General features: G+C 45.0%; 1 protein-coding gene across 2 annotated transcripts in view; it reads right to left on the bottom strand.

Moving 5' to 3' along the window:
• Positions 1–26,479, bottom strand: part of ODF2 (outer dense fiber of sperm tails 2) — a 1,029,707-nt gene that overhangs the window by 103,648 nt on the left and 899,580 nt on the right. For both annotated transcript variants that reach the window (XM_069609164.1, XM_069609165.1), the window contains one exon: positions 3,559–3,659. In XM_069609164.1, coding sequence (XP_069465265.1) covers positions 3,559–3,659 — 101 coding nt within the window. The remainder of the gene's footprint in view (positions 1–3,558; positions 3,660–26,479) is intronic.

Here is a 26,479-nt window from a genome sequence, read left to right as displayed (position 1 = left end):
TTTTCGTCGAGGCTTTCAATGACGTATCGAAGTCTGAGGTCCTTTTCTTAAGGTCTGACTCCTGCTTATGCACTGGAAGGCTTTTCTTTTTAGGTGTTTGGAAAGAATCCCTAGAAGACACCCTTGACAATTTCTTGTCGGATTTCCTAGTCTTAGACCTTCCCCTGACTTTTTTTGTGCATAGAGGCATGGTCTTCATCAGACATTTTTGAGGGGGTCTAGGCCGCATTCTCAAAAATGTTCATCATCGATGCTCTAAATGCTTCCCACTTTTTAAGGGGAAGTCATGCATTGTTGGACACTTAAAAACTTCCTCCGATGTAGGAAGAGGGAGACTGGTGTCGTCTTTTCTTCGCTTTTTTGGACGAAGAAGAAGAAGAGGACTTTCTCGCTCTACTCCTCGATCTGGATTTTTTATGGCGTTTTGCCGAAGACTCAGCCGAGTCTTTCTTCCTCTCGAAGAAAACTTTGAGGATTCCTCCCCCACCGCCAGTTTACCTCTTCTTTCTTTCAAGGCCTTATGGGTCATTGACTGATAAGAACCGCAGTCATCGTTTCGATGGTCGGAACCGAGGCACAGAGGCAATTACGATGAGGGTCGGTCAGCAAAATTTTTCTCCCACACCTTTGGTATTTCTTAAAACCCGTTTTCGGTGTGGACTGGTTTGAAGAAGGCGACATAATTAGTTATAACTGAAGCGCTGTTTATCTCGATTGAAGCGAAGCTAACGGAAAAAATGGAACTGAGGCCAACAGGCGCGCTCTAGGCTTTTATACAACAGATGACGTCGGTGCTCAACGGATGCCGCCGAGGGGCATCGACGCCGTCGCCTCGAGTGGAGCGCCCCCTGCTAGAGAGAGGAAACATTTTCCGAAGTGGAACTGAAGGTAAGGATATATATTTAAGATGAGGAATACGTGGGAGGACACAATCCATTCGAATAGGAGTTTTTCCAATCCCAACCTTTTAAATAAAGGCTTTACAAATTGTACCCATTGGGTCAGTCTCTACTTGTGATAGCATGCCTCCCCTACATTTACCATGCGGTTGGTGTGTGTGTGTGTGTGGCCAGATGTGAGGGGTGGGATTGCCTGGTCCCAGTCCACATCAGTGCCCCTGTGTGTCTGTTGCTTGGCAGAATGTTTGGCCAGTGGCTGTCCACGAATGGACAGCCAATGCCAGTTTAAATGGTGCAGATCCTTACTACTGGTGGACCTGGTGGCGACTAGTCCAAATCCTGGATAACAAAAGGATTCCTGAAGCCAACCAACAGAGCTTCACTGGAGCTAAGAACCCTATGAAGAAGTGTAGCCCACTGAAGACTCAAGGACAACCCCTGCAGCTGACCTTCACTGCTTGCAGCCAAGCAGTCTCCTCTGTCCTGATCTTAAGAAATGCCTTTGCTTCGACCCCTGAATCAGTGAGAATAATCAGTCTCAACCCCTGCTCAGGGATCCATGCCTGCTAAGCCTTCGAAAGTGTTCCTGGACTACCCAGTGGACTGACCAGCTCTTTCATGTGCTAGCTCGCTGCAGCTGTTGCCGTTCTGGGTACATCTTTGGAACTTAGAGCATCCTCAACTTGTGCTTAAGATGCCTGCTCCTGCATTTCCAGCCATCTAGCCCCAACGAAAGTCGTGCAGGGCCTGCTCCTTTGTTCGGCAACCGAAGATCGCCTGCCTGACAGTGGTGACCCCCGTTGAATCCAGTCTTCTTTGCTCTCTGGAGGTCCTTCTGAGATCACCTGCTCCAAGAGGTCTTCTTCCTTTATGACACCGTAAAACAGGCACCGTGACCAACCAAAATGAAATCCTGCACCCAAAAACCATCTCTGCACCCGCAACCCCTGGGCCTCCCTCGATCGGACCAAACAGTTATGTGGCCCCAATTAATTCATGACCCCCCGAAGTGATCTTTGGGAAAATTGGAGTAAGGGTGTTTGTTTGTTTATTTATAGCGCGCGCCAGACCCGAAGGTATCCGGGCGCAAATGCAAGGATATTCTAAGCTTACAAGTTACAGCTACACATATCAAGTAAATACAAAATACATTGACAGCAAGAAGCATAGTTACCCTACAAGGTTTGTACACAGGGCAATATGCAGGGTTATATTCACAGATATTTGTACATAGATATGTATACACAAAGGCAAGGTGGAATAAGCTAGTAGGGGACCATGTTAGTAAACGTTCAGTTACAGATTGGTCGATACAGTAGTCCTGATGTCAGTCAGTTACAGGTAGTTATCGTTGAGCCATTTGATGCAGTCAAGTCTGAAGTGTGAATAAGATTGTTCAGACCTTAGTGAAGTTGGGAGAGAATTCCATCACTGGGCTGCTTTGACAGGGAAGCTGTTCCTTCCGGCAGTGCTCAGTTTGAATGGGGGCACAACTAGCTGGTTAGTATATGCTTCTCTAGTGGGTCTAATGGACGTTCTTCTTTTGAACCTTTCTGTCAGGTTTTTGGGGGCTAAATCGTTAATACTTTTGAATGTTAGCGATACTGTTAAGTTTGATTTAGTCTGCTGTAGAGAGCCAATTAGATTGTCTTCTGATGTGTGAGATATGCTCTCTTTTTGATATTCCTAGTGCAACTCTAAGGGCGTTATTCTGTAAGGTTTGGATTTTTTGCAAAGTATGTTTATTAGACCTATTAGACCCTATATATAGTTTCTAGCTTCTCAATGACTTTACCACATGTACAGATTGAATGTACTGCTGATAACTGTGCACAAATGTTGCTCGACTATCTTTAATGTAAAGTGTTGTGCGGCCCACTGTAGCCCTACACCCCCACCTCCCAATGAGAATGACCATTGCCGCTCTGCTACCTTGCCTTCATTGGGGTTGGCTACTTTAGTGTCGTTCCTGTTCACCATAATAGGCTGGGCCCCAAAATCCACTGCAGGGCTGATTTTGGAAATCCATCTTAAGCACCATCCACTTCTCTTTGATACAATTGCAAAATGATCTGGTTGACCCGTGACCCTTGGGTAGATTTGCTTATCATTGTCAAAGGAATGGACAAGGAGTTGATGTTTGCATTGCAGGTAAAGGTGGCGTGACATACATTTTGAATTGTGTAGTTGGGAGTGTTGGGGTCAGGGTTGGTCAGCGGATGGATGGAAAGCTCCGAGGTAACTCCACATTATTGGATTTTGAAAATAGGTTTCCTAGTCATACATTCTGGCTTCATTCAGTCAAACAGGTCTTGAGCCACCTTTGTGTAGGAGGTGAGAAGTTGGGCACATGTTTTGGCGGTGCATAAGGAGGATGTAGTCCACTGTATTAAAGGCCGTAAATATACAGAAAATGTGTGATGGCTTTAGCATCATAAGAAACCCGTCTCTCCAGCTTCTCGCTGTACCCCTCATTTCTTCATCATACCCCTCACCTCTCAACTCCTCATGAGAGCACTTAACACTCCATCTTATCAGACCCCTCAACACTGCAGCTCCTCATCATACCCCCACCTCTCCGCCTACACAGCATACTCCCCCTGACCTCTCCGCCACCTCCACTGCATACCCCCCCACCTCTCCACTGCATACACCTCACCTCTCCAACTCCTCAAGCCTCATGTTCAGCTGCTTGTTCTCCTCCACTGCAGACTGGAATCGTTCACGTGTGCTCTCCATCTTGTCCCCTTGCTGCTCCATCTACAAGAAAAATAAAACAATAAGGGACATCCCATGAAGGGAGCGAAGGATTGAGAACACTGTGCAACGGATACAACCAATGCATCTGCAACCGCAAACACAAGGACCGTGCAAGCTTTGCGATCACAAACAATGACAACTGACAGACGTATGTGCTATGCATGTATGGGATTTATACAGGATTCAGGGAAGCAAGAAAGCACTGCACACAGGTGGATGCACTCAAGGGATGCAGGTGTAGTGGGGGAAGTGGAGCAGGGGAGGCAGGAAGGAGCGGATGAGCAGAAGTAGGGTTGAGTGGAGCGATTGGCAAGATATTATTTAAATGAATATGGTCTTCGGGTCCTTCCTGAAGCATAGGATGGAAGTTGGGGCAGACCTATTGCAAACACATACACCACCCTTTCTGTTAGAAATGTGCCCCAGACCCAGTGCTCTCGTAAAAAACATATCAAAGACACCACACTGTGTTCAGTGACCCCTTTTTGTGTAATCGTGGACACAAGGAAAGCCCCCCCCCAGGCCTTCCTGGTCTAAACCGTGGAATAGGCTCGATAGAGAAAAAAGTCCGGTTTATAGTCATAAAGTCGAATGTCATAATGTCGAAAGTCAAAATGTCTAAAAAATAAAGTCGAAATATTTTTTTTTCGAATTTCTTTTTTTTTGTTGCTTTTTGTTCGAAATGGGGGGGTTCCCCCCCAAATCCCCTTTTTTGTATTTTTTTTTTGTTTTACCCCCGGAACCCAAAAAAGACAAATAAAAAAATCGACATTTTTGTAATTCGACATTCTTTTTTCGACATTATGACTACACACCATAAAGTCCAGCTGAGACCGGATCTAGATCCTGGCTATGGCTGATGGGAGAAGTTCTGGGATTAAGGCTCAAGCTTTAAGTGAACGCCGACTAAGAGGAAAGGCCGGGCACACTTCCAAGACCTTCCACCCCGGGCACTGGTCAGGTGGCCCTCCCCAAGTGAAGAACAGAGCACCAGCACCTCAAGTTCATTTAAAGTAAAGGTGCTCATCTCTGCAAAGCCAGCTGGTCATGGGTCCCCTACCCGCTGCCCTGGATCATCAATAGCCCATCTCAGAGTGCATAGTCAAGTGCTGATTCTCAGGAGGTCCCCAGGCTGACCCCTGTGCCAGCCCCTGCATCTCCTCCCAGCCTTGGGATTCGGTCACATCCCACCCACAAGCAGATGCATGGGAGCCCTGCTGCAACTTGAACCATCACTCATCTCCGTGGACTGGCAACAGCTTCACTAACCCATGGAACTAGTAAAGAGCACTGGCATAATACTAGGCTGCAAGGACTCTCTTAACCCAATACCATCTGGAGGTGTGACCTTCAGAACCTGGATTGGGACAGACCACCCTTCCCCAAGGCAGTTTACCCTGCTAGAAGTCCAGCTTACCTTCTTTGGTCATTCTGCACTAGTCTCTGGATGTTTGAGGATCTGCCGGAAATCTTCCAAGTGTCTTCATCGCTTCCCTGCCTCCTTCAGTCCAGCTTCCCCTAATCTTCTATTCTGATTTGGGAACCCTAAGACATGTGGACTTGGGGGTTGGACATACTGTTATCTTGATTTGTAGAATTACATTTTGCTGTTGAAAGAATAAACTCCTTACTTGATAGGTATAATGACATAGCCTTTGCTCTAAGTGCTGCCTTTCCCTGTCCTCCACCCCAGCAGGCCCTCACACACACACAATCACCATCACACTAGACACCCCTGCCCGACTCTTAGTCCCGAAGTGCAGGATAACACCTGCTCTCCCACACTTCATAGCTACATACAATACGGCAGGCCCCTTGAAGCAATCCATCTACACCTTCCCCCAAGGCCCAAAAGATAAATTCAAAGGACAAGACATTTTACCCTCTGCCTCCTATCCATAGCAGTGCACGTCAACACGCCACACCCTTAAAACTGCTCTCTTGGCCTCACAACATGCATTTTATTGTTTATCCTGCCATCCAACAGTATACTCTCCTACCTTCAAACTTAGACCAGCCACAGATACTCAAAGCAAATACACCTCCTACCCATTATCAACATACACTTTCTGCATGCCCCCCCCGGTCCCAGTCTCGTATACTTTCTGCCCCCACCTGAGCCGAGGTACGGACGCATTCTTACCTCCCCTTTGCTCAGCCATGTATATATATATTCCCAGCCCTCCACTGATATGTTACGTACACCTTGAGATCTGCCCTTAGCCCAACTAAATATTCCTGCTGGACTCCGGCTTGGCCCAGCCACATACAGATACACCACAGCTTCATACACACCATGCCATCGATCTTAGGCTACCCATGTACATGTCCCAACCACATGTATTTAAAGGTGAACACGTAATGTCATTATATTGTCTCTCACAATGCTATGGTCATTGGTCATTAGTGTAGCCATGTGCCTTGTCCCCACCTAACAGTAATTCTTCAGTTAAGCCCCCCTTGGGACATTAGCAGAGATATTTATTGCCAAAATGTGTCGATTTTAGGAATCCCACCTTGTACTTCATCTATTAAATTGCTTTGACTTCCTGCACTCTACCTCTGTGCATGACACAGATGGGACGCCATTGTGGTAGTCGTTACGAAGCAGTAGCTCTAAAACCTTAACAGGGCTTTACAGCCTAAGCTCTAAAGATGTAGCCACTGTCTTCACCCACTCCCAGGTCCCACTCCGCTCTAGCCAATCCCTGTGACGACCATCCCGGATACTGCATGAACCCTGGCCAGAAGTGGGGTACATTTTGTGAGCAGGTTTAGTGTGCCATGTCCACGCCGGACCCCTGATTGTACCGCTTAAGGAGAGGCTCTGCAGAAGAACAAGATTGGTAGTTGCAGAGCCTCACAGCTGGACAGACAGGAGGGGGGATTGACTGCTGCAGAGTTCTAGAGCAGAGACGAACACACAGGGCAAGGGGGGCAGCCATGCATGTCCCGATAGAGATATACCCATGTAAGGAAGAGCCCATCCCACCCCCTGGAACTACCATAACAAAGAGGAGAAATCAAGGGCCTGTGCCCATGCTCACACAACCACCACAAAACACAGAACCAGACATCAGCCAAATCAGGAAGGGAGAACAAGAAACAATGACCCACTTCTCTGCACGGCGGCAACCTAAACACGCTCAGTTTAGGGGAGAGACAGAGCATCTATAGTAGGCAAGGAGAGAAAGCAGGGGGCCAGGTCAGAGGAAAGCAAGGGAAGTACCTTGTGGGTAACATTGGATCTGATGGGTACCATTTCCTCTGAGAAGAAAAAAGCAAACCTACAGAGACTGAGATGCTGCTCCTTATGTCGGGCAGAGCTAAAGCACAGCGTGCTTGACTTGCACTTGCAAACAAGACAATGTCATGGAACATGGGCCCGATACCCCGTCCTGGAGACTCAGTCCCTAACCCCCCCCACAAGCCGATGCGTGGGTACCCATTGTGACGTTGATTAATATAGCACTAATAAGTGGAATCTGCATAAAGCTCTATATAAATTATTCTTTTTATATTGCTAAGAGGGATTCCAGAGCCAGCCACGTCAAAGAGCTCTGAGAGGCCACATACACTGAACAGCAAGGCAGACTTCAGGGGATATGGGGGTATCCAAGCACAGAGCAGGCAAATAATCACCACAGGGGTACAAAAATATACAAATGCATTAAGCATACCAAATTCAAGAGAGCTATATAACCCCAAACCGCACCAGTTTACAGATATATGTGTTGTGAGAAACCAGAGGGTGTCTCACCCGCTAGTTCCCGGGGATCTCTCTCTCAGGTGGCCAGGGCACGGCCATCGCCTTTAGATCCAGACCCTGGGGGTGGACCAGTGCGGGAGAATCACATGGGTGAGGGGTATTCAGAGAGTGGGGGTGAGACAGCCGATAGTGAGCCGGGTATTCCCCCCTTTCGTTGTTCATCTACCGCATCTGATTTTGTAGGATTATCTGAAGTCCCTACTCCCCCCGCCCCTCCTGTGGCCCCTTTTTACACAAACACTGGGCCGAAGAAGAGGGTGACAGAGTAACCAGACTTACTCTCTCACATCGTACTGGACATGTCCTGGTAATCAGGTCAGGCACTTTACACTAAGTGCATACACCTGATGATACCAGTTAGCTCTCCTCACACGAATAAAAGGCAACACCATGCAAGAATCACCCAGTCTAAAGAAACCGACACAGATCTACGACAAATAGGCTATCTCCTGACGGAATACTGGACCGACAACCAAACACTCAACCAGCAGATCCAGTCCAGCCCGGACAACTTCCAGTCGCACCGCCTCTGAGCGAACAGAAAAGGTGATAACACCACCGGAAACACCCCGCAAAAAACCTGTCATCCAACGCTGAAAACCAGTCGAGAAGGCGAGAAAGAAATACCCCATCAACTGAAACAGAGAGAACCCAGAAAGATAAACAACGACGCTGGCAACGAAACGACAGCAGAAAAGCTCCCAACATCAAGAATCAACCTTAAAGACAAAACAGAAAAGGACAACCGGACTCTCCCTTGGACCAATAAAACAGCTATGGTCCTGGTTTCCTAAAACAACCCCAAACAGGCCTACTAAATAGCAACGACCAACGAGAGCAGAGAAAGATTCACCCTTAGGAAAAACAACAAACCTGCTCTCAACGACAACAACTTTGAAAATGGCATCGTGGAACACCTGAGGATTCAAATACCTGATGAAAACAGGAAAAACTAATCTAGGAGACTTCGACATTCTAGCACTACAAGAAACCTGGCTGACAACCTCACCAGCTTTAGACGGCTACGAACTGACAACCTCAAAAGCCGTAAGAGGAAAAACAGGCCGTCCATCTGGAGGCCTCCTGATCGCAGTTCGAACAGGAAGCGGTCTGGAAATAGACAAAGAGCTATCTTCCTCACAGAACAATCTATCAACTCCGAAACCACTGAATTAATTATCTGCGGAGACCTGAACGCTAAATGTCCCCATAAAAGCTCTTACCCAACAGCACCCAACAGCGAGACAAGAGGAGACTCAGGAGGCAAAAAATTGCTAAAATTAACAGACTCCAGAAACCTCCACAACACGGCATTGCTGTGAACAACAAACCCCCTAATTCCAACTTGGGAAAGAGCATCTCAAGCGGGAACAATCGACTATATATTCGCTTCAGAAGGTATGTTAGAACTCTTAACCTCATTTGAGGTCCTATGCACAGAGGAAAGCGATCATAACATCCTTCTAATATCATGTACCACACAACGCCCAGTCAAACACGTAATGTCGCAAGAAGTGGAAGTAACAACCCAAGGCAACCGCCTAAGACTGAACGCTGAAAAGATAAAAGATCTGGCACAAAACTACAAAAAGAAACTTGCCAAAGAGCCTAACCGGTGTAAAAGTGAACCAGACAACCAACCCCTGTTAATTCAATACCAGACAAACCCCACAACGGGTAAGAAAAAAAGACAACCCCCAAAGACATCATAAGTACGATAAACTATTGGTACTCAAGCGCCGTGCACTAAGGAAACTAAAACGCCTTGCAGCAAAATCAAGATCGATACTTATGGAAAAAAAACTAAGAGAAGAAACAGCAAAATATAAAGCTTGGTTAAAATCTTACCGCATTCTACTATACCAACAAGACTCAGAAGAAATGCTCAAAAAGGTAATGGGAAGAAACTCCAGAGATTTCTGGTCACTCATAAAAAAGATAGACAGCAACCAGGCCAACAACCTAGCCAACACAGTGAGTGAAGAAAGATGGACGACCCACTTTTCCACCCTATTCCAAAACCCCAACGGACTAAACACCGCAAACGACAATTCAAATTGGGAAGACATCTCCGACATTGAAGATATAGAAGATGCAATCCGCAAACTAAAGCCTAGTCGTGCGCCCGGACTAGATGGAATAACAAATGTAGACTTAAAAAACAACCCAAAAGAATGGGCCGAGTTTATAAGCCTTGTTTTCGAAACGGTAACAACCTCAAAATTGATACCCCGCTCATGGACAAAGGCCACGGTAGTCCCGATCTTCAAAAAGGGTGACTAAACTGATCCCACTAACTACCGCCCAATAGCACTATTAGATACCATCGGGAAAATCTTTGGCTCACTGTTGCTAAAAGGCTTCCAAAGGTGGGCTTCAACCTCACCCAGCTGGGATCCCCTCCAATCAGGCTTTACGAAGAACACTGGTACACAAGTAAACATCATGATACTGTCAGGGTCCGGCTTGACTGAATTCCACAGGAGCTGATGCTGGCCCCACAGACCCTCACCAGGAGTTCACCTCTCAACCCTTAAATATAAGCTGAGCTGAAAACCCCAAGAAAGGGGAATTTGGAGAAAATAACAACGGAGACACAGCTGCCCTTCAACCGTCTGGTAGGCTCTGGTATCTGTGATAAACAAATACACCTGGTTACTAATATAATAAGAAAACTTCTTTTCTAAATTATGCTAAATAAATTCTAAACTCTTTACCTCTTAAACCTCAGTAAAAGACTTAGAGGTTAGTAACCTTTGTGGAATATCTTGTAAATATATCTTGTATTGTGCAAATAGTTCAAGCCAACCTAGTCTCTTTAGAATCCTAAAGTGATGGCCTTTGCAACATCTTTTCAGAATTAGATATTCTTCTTACTTCAAAGTTCTTCTGATCTTATGTAGTTTTCAATGCTTACATAAATTGCAGTTTTTCTCTGAAAACATTGAGTTCTATTTGCATAGATTACTTTAAATTATATTCTTTAACTTCCTGGAATACTGCTTTCTTTCTGCGTGTGAATTGTTTTCCATATTTACATATTTACACAAAAAATGTATAGTTTCTTCCTTTACTAGCGTGTGCGATAAACACGTGAAATCAGAAGACGTGAAGAATTGTCCTCGCGTGTAAAATACACACGCGATTATCTTAAAAAACCCACGCGCGTGAAAAAATACGTAAACACGATAAAAAATAACACGCGCTGATAAAAATGGACTCGCGCTCTATCGCAGCCCGACACGCGCTTTCTCAGAAAACGACTTTCACGTGAAAAAATGTACACGCGCTAAAATTCACGCGCGCAATTCTTTTTGGCACGCGCTCTATCGCAAATCACACGCGCTTTCTCAGGAAACGACTTTCACGTGAAAAATGTACACGCGCTAAAATTCACACGCGCAATTCTTTTTGGCACGCGCTCTATCGCAAACCACACGCGCTTTCTCAGAAAACGACTTTCACGTGAAAAATGTACACGCACTTTAAAAAGAACACGCAAACGACAACTTGCGAGCTCGCGCACACATTAAACAGTCTTAAAGAACATTTCACACAGTTAATCAACTTTAAAATCCTACGCACAATCTTCAAGCTTGTTTTCCTTATAATAACTTTAACTGTAATGTCTCTTTTCTCAAATGAACTTGAAACTTGTTTACTCTTTAAGTTTTCTTATAAAAGAAAATGAAAGTTCACTGTAACAATCTCAAAATCTTTAAAAGAACGATCCCACCTGATGACTTCTTGTTCAAATAGGATCAGCAAACGATATTCTTACTTTGGTAGATTTTCTGAGCTCTGGAAAGGCCTTACTTAAGGAGCTTAACTAATACACAACCAGCCACTGAATTTCTCTGGATGAAAGGCAGTTTAGAATCTTGCTCATCTCCCAAGAATCAAACCCATTGTCCTCTCCACCAATCAGGCAACCAAACATATCATTGTTTCTTTAACCAATCAGAGTAAGTTTCTTTCACTCCATCTTGACTTGAGCAAGCTCAATGTTAATTCTATGAACAAACTCTTCCTGTTACTAAACCAGCCAGTTCTAAAAGCACAACTAACCCAGCCAGCTCTAAAGGCACAATGTTAATCTTGTTACTCTTCCTGTTATGAAACTAGTCAGTCCTGACAGTACCCCCCTCTTCAAAGCCCTGTCCCAGGGCCTGGTTTAGCAGGGAAACTCTTGTGAAACTGTTTTATCAATTGAGGGGCATGTACATCTACTTGATCCTCCCAAGATCTTTCTTCAGGACCGTATCCCTTCCAGTCAATAAGATATTGTAAGGTACCTCTAACAATCTTGGAATCTAAGATTTTCTTAACTTCAAACTCTTCGTCATTGTCCTCTGTGTAAACTGCTGGTGGTGGTTTTCCTAATCTAGTTCCTGACACACAAGGTTTCACTAAGCTAACATGAAATGTAGGGTGACTTTTGATACTTGCGGGTAATTTCAGTTTGATTGCTACGGGATTTATTATTCTTTCTATTTCAAATGGACCAATAAATCTCGGACTAAATTTAGTTCTTCCCTTTAAACGTAAGTTTTTTGTGGACAACCAAACTTTTTGACCCACCTGATAATGTGGTGCTTTACGACGTTTCTTATCAGCAAATGTTTTAAATCTTAGCTTACTTTTTTCTAAGGTTTCTTTAGCTTTCACTAAATCATCCCTAATACAAGTCAATCGCTGCTCAACCTCTGGATTTGAATACTCAGATGGTAACACTTCTTTCAAAAATCGTGGATGGAAACCATAGTTGCTAAAAAATGGAGAATACTTAGTAGAATCCTTGACAGAATTGTTATAGCTAAACTCTGCTAGCCAAAGAAGATCTACCCAACTTCCTCTTTCTTGCTAAAAAGCTCTAATATATTTTTCCAATTCTTGATTTACTCGCTCTGTTTGGCCGTTGGTCTGTGGGTGATAACCTGAAGAAAGCTTTACCTCAATTCCCAACTCTGTACAGAAAGCTCGCCAAAACTTAGAAATGAACTGGGACCCTCGATCTGATACAATATGTGTTGGTAGACCATGTAATCGTACTACTTCTTGCAAAAAACTTTTTGCCAGATTACTTGCAGAAGCCTCTCCTTTCATGGGAATGAAATGCCCAGCTTTAGTTAGTAAATCCACAACTACTAATACTGTAGTGTAACCTTGATCTTTGGGAAGATCTACAATATAATCCATAGAGATTGTAAACCAAGGACTAGGAGGTACTGGTAATGGATTTAATAACCCAGATGGTTTTCCTCCTCCTGACTTTACTCGAGCACAGTCTTCACATGTTTTCACATAGTCTTCAATATCTTTTTTCATTTCTTTCCACCAAAACTTTCTCTCAACCAGTTCAATAGTTTTACGAATTCCAGGGTGACCTACCAACTTGGATTCATGACATTCTTGCATAATTTCCTTTTGCAGTTCCTTGCTTGGAAGGTAAATTTTAGAATGAACACATGGAAATCCTTCAATTAAATGTCTTCCAGAATCCTCCGCTAACCAAGATTGAATTTCATCTTCTGGTAATTCCTTTAGAATCTTTTTAAGAAGCTGATTCTCTTCCTGTGTAGCACTTAGGATAAATTTTTCTTTTGCAATCACTGGTTCTGGTAATAATTGATTTTCAACTTCTCCCGAATATCCTTGTCGTGATAAAGCATCCGCTTTACCGTTTAACCGCCCAGGCTTGAATGTTATCACAAAATCGTATTCTGAAAAGAAAAGTGACCACCTAAGTTGTCGAGGTGATAGTGTTCGAGCAGATTTCAAAAACAGAAGATTTCGATGATCGGTTAAAACGGTTACTGTGAATCTTGCTCCCAACAGATAATGTCTCCATTCCTGAAATGCTTTCTTGATTGCCAGGAGTTCTCTGTCTGTAATTGTGTAGTTCACTTCTGCTGGAAGCAATTTTTTAGATAGATAGGCCACAGGATGCAACTGTCCAGTTTCAGGATGCCTTTGAGAAAGCACTGCTCCAATTGCAACATTAGAAGCATCTGCCTCCACAAAAAATGGTTGTGAAGGATCTGGGTGTAATAAGATCGGTCCAGATGTAAAACAGTTCTTCAATGTTTTGAAAGCTTGATCCGCTTCATCTTTCCACTCAAATTTCATTCCTTTCTTCAATAATTTGGTGATAGGAGCAACAGTTTGAGAGAAATTTTTAATGAATCTCCTGAAAAAGTTTGCAAAGCCCAGGAAGCTTTGGATATCTTTAACACAAGTTGGAGTTGGCCACTGTTCAACTGCCTTAATTTTCTTCATATCCATTTCCAAACCTTTGGGAGAAATCATAAAACCTAGAAATTCCACTTCTCTGGTATGAAATTGGCTCTTTTCTAACTTAGCAAATAGTTTATTCTCCCTTAGTCGTTGTAACACTTTCTTGACATGTTCTTCATGTTGCATGAGATCCTTAGAATAAATGAGAATGTCATCTATGTATACTACTACAAAGATGTCAATAAAATCTCTTAATACCTCATTTATAAAAAATTGAAAGGCTGCGGGAGCGTTACACAATCCGAATGGCATTACTTGATATTCGAAAAGACCAAATTTTGTTCTAAATGCTGTCTTCCATTCATCACCTGACGAACTCGCACCAAATGATATGCACCACGAAGATCTAGTTTGCTAAATACTGAGGCTCCTTGAATCTGGTCTAACATTACTGATATCAAAGGCAGCGGATATCTGTTTTTAATTGTTATCTTGTTTAATGCTCTATAATCTATGCATGTTCGTAAAGTGCCTTCCTTTTTGGGAACAAAAAATAGTGGAGAAGCTGCTGGCGATTGAGAGTGCCTGATGAAACCCTTATTCAAATTTTCTTGGATGTAATCCTTCAAATGTTGATTCTCTTTTTCTGTTAAGGCATAGATGGGACTGCAAGGAATGTGGGCCCCTGGTTCTAAATCAATTTTACAGTCATACTCTCTATGAGGAGGTAATTCATTAGCTTCCTTTTCACTAAACACATCATTGAAATCATGGTAACACTTTGATAATTCTCCCATTACAGCCCCTATAGAATGTACTATAGTTCCCAAATTCACCAAACCTTCCACTACTTCAGAACAATTATCACTAGAAACATTTTCCTGAATTGCTTCTTTACAACAATTTGTAACACAAAAAGCAGAATCCAATTTCACCACTCTTCTTCCCCAATCAATCTGAGGGTTATGATACGTCAACCAAGGCATTCCCAAAATTATTTTCAACTGTGGAGTGTCAATTAATTCAAACACAATTTCCTCCCAGTGTCCTCCAATTTCCATTTCCAATGGGATTGTTTCATGTGTAATTAAACCTGATGTCAGTTGAGACCCATCCACCGCTCTCACATACTATGGTATATTTTTTAGAACGTAAGGCACATTCATATCTTTAACCACATTCCAATCCATGAAGTTACCAGTGGCTCCTGAATCTATTACTACTGGACCACTTCCCTTTAATTCCTCTTTAATATACAAGGATACATTCAATGTAATATGTGGTACTGCTGCTTGGATGGTATTTGCCACTTGCTGATTTCTGGAGCTGTTAGTAGATGCAGAAGGTTTTGGACACCAAGGGCAATTTCCAACAAAATGTCCTGATTTCCCACAATATAAACATAAATTATTCTGTCTTCGCCTATCCTTCTCCTCCTTAGTTAAAGGACCTCGCACTTTATTTACTCTCTCTGCGTTCCCAGTTCTCAATTCTTTATTTACAATTTCTAATCTTCCTCTATCAACTCTAGGGAAAACTCTGGGTTGCTCAACTCCTCCTCTTCTACGCTCAGCCTTGCGTTCCCCTAATCTATAGTCAATTTGTATGACCAGATTAATTAAATCCTCACATGAAGTGGGTCTATTAACAATTGTAGATAATGCATCTTTCAATTCCTCCTTCAAACCTCTATAAAATAAAGAGGATTGCTTCTCTTCTGGCCAATTGCTCTCTAATACTAAAGATCTGAACTGTGTGATGTAAGACACTAAATCTTTGGTTCCCTGTTTTAACTCTAGTAGTTCTCCATCTACTTCTTGAGATAATTGGCGTCTGTCAAACATCTTTTTAAATTCTAACTTGAAAGCTAACAAGTTCTTTAGTATTGGATTCTCTTGACCAACCAATAATACTGACCAAGTTGCTGCCTCACCAGTGAGGTAAGACAGCATAAAAGCTATTTTAGAAGCATCTGTGTTAAAAGCTTCAGGTCGACAAAGGAAATGAAGTTCACACTGTGTAAGGAAAATCTGGCATTTCTTGGCCTCTCTCCCAAAACGTTCTGGAGGTGCTAAGGGGACTGGACCTACAGGTATATTCAAACTTCCCCTGCGTCTTTCTTGAGAACTCGTTCCTTCACCCAATTCCTCTCTAATTAACCCTGGTAATTCTCTACTAGTATCCTCTGAATCTCTTGACTCCAAAGAAATTTCTTCACCCTTACGGGTAACCTTGGAGTTTAACTCTTCAAACTTGACTTGTAATTCCTGATTTTCTTTTCGCACAGCCCTCATTTCCTCCCTTAACTCTGAAAACATGTCCCTTATGGAACTAGCTAGTGCCTCTGTGGGATCCATATCAGCTCAGGTGGAAAATATTATCGTGGGCCTTTCATCCTGTCAGGGTCCGGCTTGACTGAATTCCACAGGAGCTGATGCTGGCCCCACAGACCCTCACCACGAGTTCACCTCTCAACCCTTAAATATAAGCTGAGCTGAAAACCCCAAGAAAGGGAAAGGGGAATTTGGAGAAAATAACAACGGAGACACAGCTGCCCTTCAACCGTCTGGTAGGCTCTGGTATCTGTGATAAACAAATACACCTGGTTACTAATATAATAAGAAAACTTCTTTTCTAAATTATGCTAAATAAATTCTAAACTCTTTACCTCTTAAACCTCAGTAAAAGACTTAGAGGTTAGTAACCTTTGTGGAATATCTTGTAAATATATCTTGTATTGTGCAAATAGTTCAAGCCAACCTAGTCTCTTTAGAATCCTAAAGTGATGGCCTTTGCAACATCTTTTCAGAATTAGATATTCTTCTTACTTCAAAGTTCTTCTGATCTTATGTAGTTTTCAATGCTTACATAAATTGCAGTTTTTCTCTGAAAACATTGAGTTCTATTTGCATAGATTACTTTAAATTATATTCTTTAACTTCCTGGAATACTGCTTTCTTTCTGCGTGTGAATTGTTTTCCTTATTTACATATTTACACAAAAAATGTATAGTTTCTTCCTTTACTAGCGTGTGCGATAAACACGTGAAATCAGAAGACGTGAAGAATTGTCCTCGCGTGTAAAATACACACGCGATTATCTTAAAAAAGCTGCGCGCGTGAAAAAATACGTAAACGCGATAAAAAATAACACGCGCTGATAAAAATGGACTCACGCTCTATCGCAGCCCGACACACGCTTTCTCAGAAAACGACTTTCACGTGAAAAAATGTACACGTGCTAAAATTCACACGCGCAATTCTTTTTGGCATGCGCTCTATCGCAAACCACACGCGCTTTCTCAGGAAACGACTTTCACGTGAAAAATGTACACGCGCTAAAATTCACACGCGCAATTCTTTTTGGCACGCGCTCTATCGCAAACCACACGCGCTTTCTCAGGAAACGACTTTCACGTGAAAAATGTACACGCGCTAAAATTCACACGCGCAATTCTTTTTGGCACGCGCTCTATCGCAAACCACACGCGCTTTCTCAGAAAACGACTTTCACGTGAAAAATGTACACGCACTTTAAAAAGAACACGCAAACAACAACTTGCGAGCTCGCGCACACATTAAACAGTCTTGAAGAACATTTCACACAGTTAATCAACTTTAAAATCCTACGCACAATCTTCAAGCTTGTTTTCCTTATAATAACTTTAACTGTAATGTCTCTTTTCTCAAATGAACTTGAAACTTGTTTACTCTTTAAGTTTTCGTTTTAAAAGAAAATGAAAGTTCACTGTAACAATCTCAAAATCTTTAAAAGAACGATCCCACCTGATGACTTCTTGTTCAAATTGGATCAGCAAACGATATTCTTACTTTGGTAGATTTTCTGAGCTCTGGAAAGGCCTTACTTAAGGAGCTTAACTAATACACAACCAGCCACTGAATTTCTCTGGATGAAAGGCAGTTTAGAATCTTGCTCATCTCCCAAGAATCAAACCCATTGTCCTCTCCACCAATCAGGCAACCAAACATATCATTGTTTCTTTAACCAATCAGAGTAAGTTTCTTTCACTCCATCTTGACTTGGGCAAGCACAATGTTAATTCTATGAACAAACTCTTCCTGTTACTAAACCAGCCAGTTCTAAAAGCACAACTAACCCAGCCAGCTCTAAAGGCACAATGTTAATCTTGTTACTCTTCCTGTTATGAAACTAGTCAGTCCTGACAGATACTCAATATCATAAAGAACAAAACTCGAGCACAGCAACATAAGGTCTTCATAGCCTTTGTGGACTTAACAAAGGCCTTTGACAAAATCGACCGAAGCAGGCTATGGGCCAAACTGGAACAATGGAAATGCCCACCCCAATTACTAGAGCCTATAAAGGCACTGCATCAAGACACATCAATGAGGGTAAAACTAAACCACGCTGGAACTCTATCAAAAGAAATCACAATCAGCAGAGGCGTAAAGCAAGGATGCCCGTTGGCTCCAGCACTTTTTACGGCTTTCATTGGGGATTACAAAGACTCCGGTAAAGATCTCAGAACCTTCGCACCAAAACTGGGTGATATCCCAACTCCAAGGCTTCTCTAGGCAGATATTGTACTCCTTGATCAAACCCCTGTTGGGCTGCAACGCCAACAAAACAACTTAGCAAACTATATTTCAGAAAACAACCTCGAAATAAACAAGGAGAAAACTAAAATTCTGATCCTCGAGAAATCAACTGCTAGAAAAAAAACATTCCACTGGTCATTCGAGAACACCAAAATTGAAGTGGTAAAAGAGTTCAAATATCTTGGAGTACTAATTGACAGCTCAGGCAACGAAGTAAGAATGCAACACAATCTTTGGGAAAAGACCAGAAAACTAACAGCTCAGGGTCGAGCAATGGACAGGAAATTTGGCCGCTTCTCTTTGCTCCCAATCTCAAAGTTTTTCAAGGGCAAAGTGGTTCCAGCGCTCACATATGGTGGGGAAGCCTTCCTGACAATCCCAAAAACCATCTGGGACAAGTTGGAGGGCTACTTTTGGCGAGAAGTAATGCAATTCCCAAAATCAACAGCGATAGCGGCAATCCGAAGAGAACTAGGACTAACTTCATTGAAAGCGACAGTGGATGCAAATGAAATGTTGCTATACAGGAAAATAATCATGCTAGACGCTCCAAGTCAGTACAAACTAATCAATCAAGAAATTCAAAGAGGAAACTGCAAATCGTTATCCGCCTGGGCGAAAAAAAAAGGAAAATACTCTGCTAGAACTCGGTTTCACCAAAGAAGAACTTTTCCTCACCCCCAACAAAATCAAAAAGAAAATGGATCTACAAGACTGGATACTCACGCAAGAAAAAGCAACAACAAATAAACTTCTTGCCCATTTGCCGCAACACACAAAAAAACTAAACAATCACCCACTAATCGTGAGAAGATTTCCTGACAAAACAACAAGACAACTGTTTTTAAGGGCACGACTAAACCTCTTACCAACAAATGAAATTAGAGCGTTGAGAGGTCTGTCCAACGTGAGTACTTGCAGACTGTGCAAAGATCCCACACAAACCGAAACAATACGCCATCTTTTAATATCCTGCACAAAAACAATCGACCTAAGGCAAGCTTTTTTACTCCCGCTCCTAAGCCCTCTGTTTTACGAGAAGAAGAAGTCTGGTGGAACCGACTCATAAGTGGAAACAAAACATCTTGGACAATTGCAGCAGCAAAGATCATAGACTTATCCTTGGCAAAATGCCTCAAAGAAGATAACCTCCACGCATCTGTAAATCAAACGTTTTTACCCGCAGAGTAACTCACTCCCAACACAAAAGACGAAGATCTCTCCTGCACAGACCGAGCAGCTTTTTGTAAAATCAAAGAAATTTGATAAACACAAAATAAAAAAAATAAAATAAAAAAAAGGCAACACCTAAAGACACTATTGACAAGGGGGAACACAAGTACGAGCAGAACTTCTGGGACGAAGGCATACCTACTGGAGCAGAGCAACGGAGCAAAGAAGAGCATCACGCCGAAAACCGCAAGGGTTCCCTAGTGGAGGTCTTTGCCACAAACAGACCGCAAATGACACGTGGAGAAGGCCAGATTGCACAAGTGAAGATTGCATTGTGTTCCAAGGACGCTAGCGACCCTCCCGGGATAACGGCAGAGTTGGGGAGGCGGGGCCATGCCTGTGGTACAAACCTTGACTTTTGAATTGGAAATAGAAAAACAAGAAAGAAGCGCACACAGCCAGTGAGTTATGATATGATATGGCATTTATAACACGCCTATACACAAGTGTTTGAAGGTGCGACAAGGCAAGGGAGGGTGAACAAAGGGAAGACAGACAACAATCTTACTAGGCCAGGTGTCATTCAGATCGCGCAAGTGCATGGGAAGGGGGGGAAGGGAAAGTGCGAGGGGCAAGGGAGAGGGGAAAGTGCAGTACATGGGATAGTAGAATAATAAGATAAATAAAGGGCCAGCTGGTGACAAGTGCATGGTAAGTGCAAAGTGCTGGGAGGGGGACTGTAGGGATACAGAGACAGTCCCGAGGTGCAGGGGTTGCCAGGGAGGCAGTACCGGTGGGCAATGGCTGGGCCTGGACCCGAGATCAGTGAGAGTGGCCCTGTAACCAGTGCAGTTTCAGTCAGGAATTTAGCAGGGGAGAGAAAGAAGAAGCAAAGAGGAAGGTTTTGAGGTGCTTCCGGAACCGGAAATGGTTCTCCTAAAGTTTCAGGGAGGCAGGAAGGCTGTTCCAGAGGGAGGCCCTGCCGCGGAGAGAGATCTACCCCCAACTCGTTGCTTGGAGAAGCGGCTGACCTTGAGGGAGTTGGAGGCGGATGAGCGAAGAGCTCGAGAAGGAAGATATTTAGGAAGAGAGAGTTTAAGGTATTTCGGCCCCAGGCCCCTGAAGGCCTTGTGGACAATGCAGATGGTTTTGAACTTAATCCTCGTAGCCACTGGGAGCCAGTTCAGAGATTTCAGTCCTGGAGAGATACGATCCCTGGGCTTGAGGCCAAGGACAAGTCTTGCAGTCCTGTTCTGGATGAGATGCAGAGGGCGGAGAGTAGAAACAGGCAGATTTAGAAAGAGGCTGTTGCAGTCGTCCAGCTTAGAGAGAACCAGGGCTCTGGAGACAGTGAGCTTCTGGGGGAAGGAGAGGAAAGGAAGAATACATCTGAGGAGGTGCAGCTGGTAGTGTGACTTCTTAGAGATGTCAGAAATGTGAGGAGAGAAGGAGAGTGTGGAGTCGAAGATGACCCTGAGGTGTTTAGCCTTGCAGGTGGGAGCAGGAAGAGGGCCAAGAGAGGCCGGCTAGAGAGCTGCAGGGAAGGAGGGCGTGGGTGTGCCGATGAGTAGAATCTCAGTCTTACTGGCATTAAGGCAGAGGTCATTGGCGTCACACCACCCTTCGATAGCAGACAGTCAGAGATGAGGGAAGGAGAGGAGGAAGCCGAGGGTAGCCTGAAAATGTGCTGGGTATCATCCGCATAGCACTGAAAGTTGGGGCACAGAGTGGTGATGCAGTGGACAAGGAGTGCCAGGTATTGGTTGAGCAGCCAGGGAGAGAGGTTAGATCCTGGGAGGATCGATTGGAGAGCAAAGAAGTCAGCCACGCCAGAGCCTGACCAGTGATACCCAGGTTATCAAGGAGACGGTTGAGCAGGATGGCATGGTTGACAGTGTCAAAGGCAGAAGAGAGATCGAGCCAGATGAGAGCGCACAGAGTATTAAGAGTCAAGGTTGGAGAGCAGGTCTTCACAGATGTTCAGGAGAGCAGTTTCCGTGCTTCTGGCAGCTCTGAAGCCAGACTGATGGTCATGAAGACAACCAACAGATTCAGTGTGGAGATTGAGCTGGGAGACGGCCAGTTTCTCCAGGAGCTTGCCTAGGAAGGGAGTGATGGAGATTGGGAGATAGTTAGCTGGGCAGGAGGGTCAGAAGAGGGTTTTTCTAAGAAGAGGGTGCACAAGGGAGTGCTTAAGGGGGGATGGGAAGACTCCAGTGGCGAAGGAGTGATTGCAGAAGTCAGCCAGGGCAGGAGCCAGGGAGTCGATGTGGTCCTTGATAGTTCTGGAGGAACAGGGGTGAACCTGTTTCGACAAGACTTTCATAGATCGGACTTGTCTAGAAACCTTGTCAGCAGAGAAAAGGGGAAAGGCAGAGAAGGAGGGAGGGGGTGTGGCTGCAGAAGGGCCAGAGGAAGAGCAGGGAATAGGGCGAGGGAGGCGGTAGGAGGAGAGTGAGGACAGGATTTCCTGAGTTTTTGAAATTAAGTAAGAAGCCAGTGCCGCACAGAGGGCCTGGGAAGGGACAGGAGAGGTAGAGACTGCAGCAGGATTGACAAGTTCCTTGCAGCTTTTAAAGAGTTCTGCCGAGTTGTTAGATGCCGCAGACATGCGGGCCTGGATGTGAGCGCTCTTCTTGGTGAGGGCGGAGAGCTGGTATTGTCTTTGCAGCAGGCCAGTTTGTCAGAGGATGAACTTGAAGCACGCCATTTCCTCTCGGCTACCCTACACTTGCGTTTTAGGGAGACGAGATCCGAGTCATACCAGGAATTACACTTGGCTTTGGGCTTCAGGCGGATTCTCATGACAGGGGCAAGGGTAGGGGCAAGGGTAGGGCTGTGTCAGGGTGAGAGTCAGCCAAAGGTGGGGTGAGAAGGTGGCGGCGAAAGCCTCAACTGACACGCTTCATAGGATAGGTTGGATGCCCGAGAAGATGGGTGGCAGTGATCGAGGAGGCTTGGACTGAGGGGTAGGGAGGGTGGAGTGGGAGGACAGGAGAAAGTGGTCACTCCAGGAGAGAGGAGTGGAGAGAGGAGCAGAGAGGGGAAGGTCTGAGGAGATCAGAGCATTGGGAGTGTGCTCTGCAGAATGAGGCAGGCCAGAGGGGAGAATAGTGAGTGAGAGAGTCACAGAGATCACGAAAGTGTCCAGAGGGGGGGGGGGCAGGAGGCATCCAGGTGGATGTTGAAGTCTCCAAGAAGGAGGAGTTGAGTGGTAGAGGCAAGGAGTGAGTAGGACAGGTCCGGCCACTCAGAGGAAGGGAGAAATCGGACCAGGTGGGCGATAGATAGTAGCCACAGTAAGGGAATGGCTAGGGGAGAGAGAGAGCCTGCAGACGAGGCATTCAAAAGAGGAGTAGGCCAGCGTAGGAGTGACAGAGGCAGGAATCCACTCGGGGAAGATAAGGGTTACACCCCCACCAGAGCGGTTGGGCCTCGGCGCGGAAAGAATCTTGTAGCCATCGGGTAGGAGCGTGCCAAAGCTGGTGACAGAGCTGGCCGTGAACCATGTCTCAGTAGGATCGAGGACATCAAGGTCAAGTTCTTCGAGAAGACGGCAGATGTCAGAGGAATGCTTGACAGCAGGCGAGAGTTAAGAGTGGCAATGTGGAGAAGGTTTCCCTCCTTAAAGGACTTCCAGGGAGGGGTACAGATCAGAGGTACGCCCTACAGAGGTGTAGATGGAGACCGAGAGGGGGCAGAGAGGGAGGGGGAAGGCAAGGTAGCCAAGGAAAGGGGAGGGGGAAAAAGCAGGAGAAGAGAGGAAGTTGATGAGGCGCAGGAAGCGTCTATCAAAAAGGTGCAGGTTGGCCTGAGGGCCTTGGACCAGGATGGTCCCATTAGAGTACATATTAATGATGACTTTGGAGGAGAGGAAGGAGGACAGGAGGGCGTCCCAACGGGTGCCACCATTAATGGGAGAAGAGGCGAAAGGTGAGAGCACAGAGACCATATGAAGGGTCCATAGGTCTGGCGAAGGCACGACAAAGAGGATGTCAGTGGGAGTTTCCTTGGAGGAAGCACTGGTGTAGGTGTCAGCGATAGTGAGGCCTGGGTCGGAGACCAGGATGTCCTTTTTAAACTTCTTCCTACCAGATTTAGAGAGGAGAGCAGGATAGTCAATAGAGAAACAGTCAGAAAAGATAGGAGAGACAGAGAGCACCATAGGGTTGGCGGGAGAGGAGTGAGGTGAAAGGGAGAGTGGGAGACACTGGCGAGGATGAAGAGTAGGCAGCCAAGCAGCGAGAGGCAGGCAAGTTTGGCAAGGCCAAGACAACAACATTCAGGATTAATGGAGCTCACAAAAAGCACATTGTTGCCAAGACAGGTGAGACACACCTAGGTTAGAGATTCCTGAATGGGAGAGAAAAGGCCTAGTTTTCACAGCGGCAAGAGACCTGAGAGACAGGTGTGTGTTAAAACGAATGAAATAGCAACATTATATCACAAGTAAAGGCTGCATGCATGCGGATGAGACACGAAGAACGGCAGACCTGTGAATGAACATTGAAGTAAAAGGCAGCTGTGAGATCAGCGATACTAAGTAACGGAGTGGCCCAGCGAAGGGGAGTAGCACATTTGAAAGTATAAAGCAGACATAAGCGAAAGTGAACACCTGAGGGACTTTACGAGTTCAGGGCAATGCCCTTTGAAGAATGCACCTGCCACTTCTTGGTAACCATGTTCTGAACGGGCTGGATGAATTTTGCATGGCTTATCTGGATGATATCGATGTTTTTAGCCCCACTTCGGGGGAACATGTGAGAGACCTGGAAATAGTGCTGCAGGCTTTTCAGCAGGCCCATCAACCATAAAGGCAACCAAGTGCCAGAATGATCAGGGTTCAGAGACTGACCTTCGGCATGAGGTTGAGGGGGGCAAGAGTCAGCCTCTCCCCAGCAAAGCACAGGGTGTACAAGACTGGGCAACCCCCACAACCCAAACCCAGGTGAGAGCTTTCCTAAGCCTCACTGCGTATTAAAGAAACGTTATTGCAGCCTATGGAACCATAGCTGCCCCTCTAACTGTCCTCACTGCTCCAAAGAAACCTAAGAAAGTTTCTTGGTCTCAGGAGTGTGAGAAGGCCTTCCAAGTTCTCCGGGCACCCGATTACCAGAGAAATTTTAAAGTGTAGACAGAGGCCTCAGACAGTCCTTTCACAGTTCAATGACAAAGGCAGTGAACATTCTTCATGCTTTATTAGTAACCAGCTCAAGGACAGAGAGCGCAGGGTGGTGACTGTGGAAAAGGAAGGTTTTTCCATAGTGTGGAGACTTTGGTAGCCGAGACCCTACCTCTATAGTGTATACAGTCTTTATGACGTAAATTGTATGTAGACATGCACATATAACCAAACTTTTATAAAGAAAAACAAAGAAAATGTATGTGGGGGTGGGGTAAAGGGTTAAAACTAGTGGGGAAAAGGTTGGGGTGGAGTTTTAGGGGTGGGAAACAGGAGTTTGGGGGGGTACCCTCCTCCAAAAAATGTTTTAGGTTTTTCATTACAAAGGTTTTGATATATGTGCATTCTACATAAAATGCGTCGCTATGAAGACATGTAACCCCTCAATAGAACTCACTTCATTGTGTAAACTGGCTGTAGGCCCTTAAAGTGGCACATGAACACGAAGGGAGAGAATCCAAAGTTGCTCAGGTGGTCCATTAGCCTCCAAGGGTTTGACTTCACCCTTGAGCATAGGTCAGGTGTTCAACACAGCCATGCTGACTAGCTGTCCGGGATGTAAAACTGACTGGAACAGGAAACCCATCCAGGCGTGTATTAGTTCCCCCTGTCCCTAGTCTGGGAGTGGTGAGTGTTAGGAAAGATTTCTCTTTAGGCACCTGTCTGGTGAAGGATCCTGAAGAGGTCCGCATTGGTGCCTTCTGCATTTCTTTATCACAAAGGGTTGCACTCTGCTCCTGGAACCGACAGGAAGAAACCTTGCAACCGCGGCTTCTGGATCCAATGCTCCAGCGACTTCCAGTTGACCTTCCTAGTCACTAAGGAAAATCAGAGTCAATGGGTTAAGTAATTTCAACACATTCACCTGCCCCTGTTCTTCTTAGAATAAACTTTGGTTTATCCCATCGCTTTTTGATCGGTTGCACCAAAGGCTTTTCTAAAGGATAGGAAAATCTTACCTATAATATTGTTAAGTCTTCTGGAAAAATGTTCGTCACCCCAAGAACTCTTCCTACATCAGTCTCTTCTACTAAGATAAAGCGTTGTGACTTTTGAGTACAAGGCCCCATTCAACATAGGGATTGGACTTATACTGTATTTTTGTTACTTACCTGTCTAAATTGAATTGTGTGCTTCACTGTGTGGACTCATTGTGGACCCCCGGCCCCCACTCACACTCTTCTGAGAATAGTTTTGACTGATCTCCTCTGCTACCTTGATTGGATTTGACTAACCTCTCAGGGTTCCCCTGTTCACTATAACTAGGGGGTGCTCCTACAATCTGTCCACCAGGCCCTATTCTAGAAATCTAGAAATCCACCTCAACAGGTGGTGATTTCAAACAGTTCAAAACTATTTAAAAGTAGAACAAGGGAGACCACCTGACCGCGCAGAAAATATGTACTTCTAATCCACTGCCTCCCTTGCCCGACAGTCGACTAAAATAAAATCATCAATGGCAGATGAATCTTATTAAAAAGCAGACGGGGCAATCGGATGGTGTACTGAAGCGGCACACCAGGTCTAAGTGAAATTGGAGCACGGAATCCAGAGAACACGCAACAAAATGCTACGGCCTGCCGAAAAGCAGAGACCCTGAAAAAGTGAGCGCAGTACGAGCGCAAGAGCTCCAGCACTGTGGCGCACTGTGCCTGCTGTGGCCCGCTGAACAGCTGAAGCAGCACCGGCTCGAGCCTCGACCTTGCACAGCTAGGCTGCAGTGGTTTACCAGTGACTTCCAGGGACCGTCAGACTCCAGGGGAAACAGTGGCAGAGGGGAGCGCCACCTGAAACATGATAGCTCGGGGGGGAAGAGGGGGTGGGGTGTAGTGATCGCACTGCTACTGCGGTGCTCAACAGCCTGTAACAGCATGCTGGT

The sequence above is a fragment of the Ambystoma mexicanum genome, chromosome 8 (genome assembly GCF_040938575.1).
Source record: "Ambystoma mexicanum isolate Mex_15411 chromosome 8, UKY_AmexF1_1, whole genome shotgun sequence".
NCBI lineage: Eukaryota > Metazoa > Chordata > Amphibia > Caudata > Ambystomatidae > Ambystoma > Ambystoma mexicanum.
The sequence above is the reverse complement of the archived record's forward strand: the minus strand, read 5'-3'. Positions and strand labels throughout refer to the sequence as shown.